The 6,964-nt window shown below is 42.2% G+C and overlaps 1 protein-coding gene across 1 annotated transcript in view; it reads left to right on the top strand.

Moving 5' to 3' along the window:
* The first annotated feature begins 2,348 nt into the window (after positions 1 to 2,348).
* LSG1 (large 60S subunit nuclear export GTPase 1) overlaps positions 2,349 to 6,964 on the top strand; it is a 25,029-nt gene continuing 20,413 nt past the window's right edge. The window contains exons 1-2 of the mRNA XM_007465846.1: positions 2,349 to 2,447; positions 4,114 to 4,240. Coding sequence (XP_007465908.1) covers positions 2,349 to 2,447; positions 4,114 to 4,240 — 226 coding nt within the window. The remainder of the gene's footprint in view (positions 2,448 to 4,113; positions 4,241 to 6,964) is intronic.

Raw genomic sequence — 6,964 nt, 5'->3', positions numbered from 1 at the left:
TCACCTGCATTGTCCACTTCTGGGGAAAAAATTGTTCAGTTGTGAAAATGGGTACCCCACAAAATACCAGGCAATGAACTTGCAACATTATCTCATTTGCTACCTCTGCCGGACAGGAATTATTATTATCCCCATGAACCACATAAGAAAACTGAGGCTTGGTTAGTTCTTTTTCAATGGTAGATTTGAGGAGCATCTTGGGGGGATAGAATTATTTTTGACTTACTTATTTGTCAGCCAGGAATAGTTGCTGCTATTTTAATTTTATAATGTGTCTTTTTGATGCCCCACCCATCTTGGTTAAATTATCACTTTATTTGGTCAAGATTTTTTGGAGCCCATAAGGGGAATGACAATAGAAACCAAAAGTGTTTGTTTTCCTTAAATCTCTGAAGGTGACAAAATCTGGAAGAGGAAATGAGGGTGAAGTCCCAAGTTCCTGACTGAGCTCTAGAAATGAGGTGGCAGCTTTCTTTATATCATCTATTATTATTATTATTAACATCTTTATTAGAGTATAATTGCTTTACAATGGTGTGTCAGTTTCTGCTTTATAACAAAATGAATCAGTTATACATATACATATGTCCCCATATCTCTTCCCTCTTGCGTCTCCCTCCCTCCCACCCTCCCTATGCCACCCCTCTAGGTGGTCACAAAGCACCGAGCTGATCTCCCTGCGCTATGTGGCTGCTTCCCACTAGCTATCTATTTTACTTTTGGTAGTGTATATATGTCATATATTATTATTATTGTGACTAGAATATAAAGTTCATTGAATCTTACTGTATGAATTAGTTTTATCTTTAACCACTCAGCTCCAAGAGAATGCCAGAAACTGCTAATTCTCTTCCATGGGTCTTCTCCATATCTTACTTCTGGAAATGATGTTCAGGTTTTTTAAAGATACACTGTTTCTAAGTTGAGAAATGGGAGAAACCATGTTCTAATGTATTCCTTTACTGATCTGTGAGCACTGCCTTCCCAAAGCCTTGCCAGCTACTACATGGCTTGTCAGCAGCCCTTTGGGTATTTCCCAAAGTTCACTCCAATTCAGTAAGAGTCAGCAGTGAGTTGTAGCACACAACGGTCAGGGTCCCAGCTCTTCCTGACCCAAACCTGCTGTGACTGACTTTTAGCCAGTCCACTTCAGTATCTTCACTAGCAGGGAGTGGACTTCTCTTGCTACTCAGAGTGGCCTGTGGCCCAGACCAACATCATCAGCATCTCCTGGAAGTACAGAGTGCCGCCCCCCGCCCCCCCACCGCGAGACCTTATCAATCAGAATCTGCACGTTAACAAGATTCCCAGGGGGTTCACATGCACATCAAAGTTTGAGAACTGGATTCTGAAATACACACTAACAACCGTCATTCTCCCCTTGCCCCAGGAACGAATAAAATAGTGAGACCTGGGTTTGACGCCTGACTCCGAATATATTTCATCTCTGACTTGGGCAAGCTGCTTCCTCTCCGGAGCATCACTACATTGAGGTGTTTCTCCTGATTAAGGAGAATGGAGCTTAAACGCCCAACACCCACACAACTCTAACCCGACTCTTCTAACGATAAAGTGAGAAACAAAATCCAGGCCGAATAAGTGGAGCGGGGTCACTGTTTTTCACTTCATTTTAATTTATAGGAAAACTTAAATACAATTCTAGGTGGAACTTTTAAACGCTTTTTAAAAAATTATTTGAAAACAAAAAGCATTTAACTCAGATCCATTTGGCTTTCCTTGCAACCTTGCCAAGCTCTTTCCATTCCGAACTGCTATCAAGGCTGGGACTCTTCTCACCAATTCACAGCTCCGGAAGAACAAGTATACAAAAAGCTGTTTTAGTTGCCGGGCGTGACAGCAGCGAGGCCGCACCTTAGAACACCGGCCGAAAACTAGCGCCAGGAAGCAACGCCACCTAGCGCTGCAGGAACACCCCTCACCCGGGTCTCCGCCTCCTTCTGACGAAAGTAGCCGGGAGGCGGGGCTAGTATCCCTAATATGAACGGCCACGTTTTCCACGTCTCCTAGTTCTACACCGGACGCTAAAGACCGACGCACAAGTTTGGAAGGTACCATTCTTTTAATTTAATCAACTTACCAAAATTTGAGATATTCATAGGAAATATCTTGAAAATTAAGTCCTCAGACCACTTTACATTTATTTTCCATCACAGTGGCAAATATGAGGTATATAAGTGGTGATTTGGAACAATTATTGTGTTTCCCTTCAACTTCGGGCCTCAACTACTTGGGCTAGCTCATACGTCACTTCCGGAGATGTATCTCCTAACTATCCAAAAAACAGGAGCGTGTGCGGTAAGGGAGATTCGTGCGCAGACGGGGCAGCAATGGGTCGGAGGAGAGCGCTGGAGGCTGGGTCCCTCGGTCGGGCTCTTATCCGCCAGCAAGTTCAGCGGAGCCGTAGCCATCGTCACACCGACTCCTGGGTAAGACCTTGTCACCTTTCCCAGTCTGTCTAGTTATGAGAGTCTGAAAGCTGCGAAGCTTGGGGTCAGAGATCACAGGGAAATTTTCCAGAGGAAATAATGCCAAAATAGGGTTTCTAAGGATGAGTACAGCCGTCCCCCGTTAACCGCGGGGATCGGTCTGGGACACCCCCCAAGTCCCCGCGGATACCACAATGCGCAAATGTTCAAGTCCCTTAGAGCCTACCAGGCAGATAAACAGGCCCTCCTTCTAGCAAGGCACAGGGCCCAGAGGTAGAGGTTAATGTGGTGATGAGGTTGCAGTGAGATCTTGAATGCCAGGATAAAAGTTTGGTCTTTGCCCTGTAAGCCATGGAAGCGTTTGGAAGTTTCTGCACAGGAAAGACATAAAAACTACTTTTTGTATTCATTTGTTCAAAGAATTGACCCTCCAAGAGCCGCTGGTTGGTTCCAGAAGTGCAAAATAACTCAGATTCCTGCTTCACCCTTTTTATTCCCTAGTGGTTTCACTCGAAGATGAACAACTTACCTCCAAAGTTTGGCGGGCCTAATAGTTCCCTGGGCCTGGGAACGATCATAATTTTTAGGATCCTTGAAAAGCGGATGACGTAGTTTGACTTGTGTTTGTCATTTTAACATTCATTCCCTCATGTATTTGAGAACACACGAAGTTCTCTGTAAGAATCTGCGCAAAGTCAAAGGTGTCTCTGATGATCCATGTGCACTCCGCACCCTCTAACTTCCATCGGTGTAACCTGCAGAGTAAACAGCATACAGAGCTCATCAATATTCATCAGGTCGGAGTTACTCTGGACATTAGATGGCCAGTAATTTTAATTGATTTTGAAGCAACCTGTTGTTAATGTCCCCATTGGGAAGTAGTGGGAAGATTCGATTATGAATTCTAAAGAACTGGATTCTAATCCTTATGCTGATTTTTGCTGATTCTGTGGCCTTGGGCAAACCACCTAGCCTTTTAACCTTTAATTCTTGCATTTACTTGCACCTGTACAGAGTGTAGAGCCTAGGATGGTGTTTATCTTATCAAACTATGGGTTGTGTCTGGAAATCAGTTCAGTAACTCTCAACTAGCCAGGTTTTTCACCCTACAGAATAGAATTCAAGAAAATACCAGTCTGTGTGGCATGTAATAAAGTAACTTTGTTTCAGGATTCTTTTGTTTCCATTTTACCATACTGAATGGTACACAGTTGTATCACTAAGCTTCTCACAGCATTTGGGTCACTATGTGAAATGTTTTTCTTACTGTGGGTCTCCGTCAAAAAAATTTGACTAACAGTGGCTGCCAGGACCAGAGTATATGGTATATGGGTTCAGGTTCTTACCTCTACCACATATTAGCTTGCCACTATAGGCAAGTTGTTTTATCTAATTTAATCCTGTTTCCTCATCAGTAAAATAGAGATACAATAAAATTTATCTTAAAAGATTTTGAAAATAAAATGAGAAAATAAATGGAGAGTAACCATCCGATGGATGAGAAAGTGAGGTAAGAAAGTGCTCATTTAAATGTTAACTGTTATTAATATTGACTCTAAAGGGGCTGATACCACTCTCAAGACCGTAGAATAGTTACTTGGGAGTTAGTTTGGATGTTAAGAGCAGAAGAGAGCAGCTGTATTACCACCTTGTGTTTTATTCATAGTTGCACACAAGTGAACTCAATGATGGCTATGATTGGGGTCGTCTTAATCTTCAGTCCGTGACTGAACAGAGCTCCCTGGATGACTTCCTTGCCACTGCGGAACTTGCAGGAACAGAGTTTGTAGCTGGTAAGTTGTTGCTGAGTGCCCACAGCACATTTGTGTCTCTGCTGACTATATACAAATAAGTCTGCTCGGAAGTGTTTGGCCAATCCTACCAAACTCATAAAGGAGCTGTCTTTAATCCAAAGGCAGATATCTCAGAAGCAGTGTGGGAAGGTCGAGATGAACTCAACTGGGAGGTACAGGATGTGCCACAGTTTTCAAATTCAGCTCTAAAAAACACTTCAGGTTATCCATCATCATATCAAATCCAAGAACCTCAGTCTCTCATAAGGAAAGAGACCAGTCAGCATTACAGTGGACAATGCGAGCATTTTCCAGAAAATGTTTTCTGATAGCATTGTTAGAAGCAAAATCCTGGGCCTGCTGCTGTAACGTAGGCAATTTGAATTGTATTTTAAAGCACTTGTTAACACATTATAGTGAATTTTTCCATGCATGTAATTTGTTTTAGTCACTGCTTTCCCTTTTTTTGTTTTTGTTTTTGTTTTTGTTTTTTCTAAGCACTTAGAAAACTACCTGGCACAGAGACAGCATTATAAACTACCATTTCTATTGCTCTTCTCTTATTATAAGTGTTATTATGTTGTTTAGCAAATTCATTCATTTGTTCAGAATGCTTTTATTGAGCCCCAGCTACTCTCAGGTATTGTACTGGCTCCAGAAAGTATGGTGTTGACTAAGACAAATTTTGTTTCTGCAGAATTTTGTCTAAGGTGCTATAAAAGAATTCTGTAGCAGAGAATAGGGTCATAAAAGATGGAGTTGGTGTTCATTTCTATCTGAAGGAAAACTAGGGCCAGTCAGGGCAAGCTTTACCCTGGGGCTGAGTCTTAAAAGATGAGTAGATGTTAGCAGGACAGGTGAGATGACACAGGACATTATACACAGGCAGGCAGAGCACTTCAAGCTAAGATCTGAGCAGCAGTCTACTTTGTTCAGAAAACGGACTGAGTGAACTGATGAGGATGATTATAATTTTTGTGACTTTCTGTTTGAATAAAAAAAAATCCCCCCCAAAAAAACAAAACAAAACAAAACAAAAATAATAATGTGCAAATAAAATAAAATAATGTGCAAAAAAAAAAAATGAAAACGGTTAGGAGCTTCGCCCTTTTGGTGCTTAAAGTACATGGGGACAGGATGTGATGCACAAACACTAGGGAGGAGGGTCAGGGCCAGGAGAGAATAAGGGCTTTAAAGGAGTCTTTAGAGGGATGTAAGCAAGTAGGAAACATTTTTTGAAAGATCACTGATGGATTTTGAGGAAGAAAGAGTAGTTAGGAAACTACTGCTTTAGTACAGCAAGAGAATCAGGCTAGAACTGAAATAGTAGTAATAGAAGAGTGGAGAAAAGAATAGGAACAAGATTTTTAGTGAGCTAGAGTAAACCAGACTGTATGGAGGGGGTGGAGTAAGTGAGGAGTGTCTTTTTGCATTTTAATGAGGACCCCTAAATAGCTTCAGGATGGGGGTTGGTTTTGTGAGCAGTGTAAGGGTAATTAGAAGGTTGGAATTTTTAGCCCCACTGGGGAGGGGAGAGGAGCTGGAGATGAATCACTAATGACCAATGACTTGAGCAGTCATACCTACATAATGAAGTTCCCATAAGCCTTTTCAAAAATCGGTAAGAATTCCTCATTGAAATTAATTTCGTGCCTTTTTCCCTTTTCCTTAATAATGTAGAAGTGATAGAATTTTGTCTCAACTCTCTGTGGCCTTCAGACAGCACTTGTCTCCTGGACACACAGGGACAGGGATTTAACCTGGAGGCTACAAGTTTCAGCTGTGACCCCTCAGATTGCAGGCAAAATTGTACGTGTGTGTGTGTGTGTGTGTGTGTGTGTGTGTGTACACACATAGTGCGTTTTGTTTCAAATTAGGTCCATGGTTTTTAAGCCGGTTCTCACATGGATCCCTGACCTTGCAAAGGAGAGCAAAACAATGAGAAATGCTAAGTGTTCACTGGGCACTCTTTACCTTTAGAAGATGGCACAGGCCGTACTCACTTCTTATGTTCAGCAAGTAAGAGGAAGATGTGATATTGTGATATAATAAGAAATACATTTATATTTGGTCTTCATCTCTGGTTCCTTGATACAAGAGCCTCTAAAACCCTTGTAATTTCTTGAGAGGTAGGGGTGAGAGGAGTGTCTTTTGTTGTTCATAATAAGCCCCTTGCAACCTTACTAGAGTTTATGCTAATGAGGTGACCGGTGGGCCCCTAGGTAACTTCTTTGTGGGGGCTGATTGCCACAGAAACCAACCCTGGGATTTGAGGGTTGGGACTTTCAGAAACTCCTCCCTCAACCACCGGGGAGCGGAGACGTCCTGGAGATTGAGTTAATCACCAGTGGCCAATGATTTAATCTATGGGGCCTCCATAAAAATACATTCAGAGATTTGGCATCTGAAGTGGGGAAGTCACTTGATAATTAGTATCAGAATAGAATTGAATTGTAGGGCACCCAGTTGGTGTCTGGAGAGTTGGAGAACTGGTTGTTGGTGTGGGAAAACCCACACATTCGGTGTCAGAAGTGTTGGTAGTAGAAACAGTTCAGAGACAGGTGGCTGCATTATTGTGTGATTACCTGCAGCAGAACTCAGCATCGTTACTGAAATGAGAACGAGAATGGATAGTTGGCTCGGTGCAGTGGGCTAAGGAATTTGATGTTTGGTCCAAGAGTGGTGGAATGGATGGACCATATGGTTTTAGCCAAATAGGGAAAG

The sequence above is a fragment of the Lipotes vexillifer genome, unplaced genomic scaffold (assembly GCF_000442215.2).
Source record: "Lipotes vexillifer unplaced genomic scaffold, Lipotes_vexillifer_v1.1 scaffold853, whole genome shotgun sequence".
Taxonomy (NCBI): domain Eukaryota; kingdom Metazoa; phylum Chordata; class Mammalia; order Artiodactyla; family Lipotidae; genus Lipotes; species Lipotes vexillifer.
Note: the sequence above shows the minus strand (reverse complement) of the source record. Positions and strands in the feature narration are given on the sequence as shown.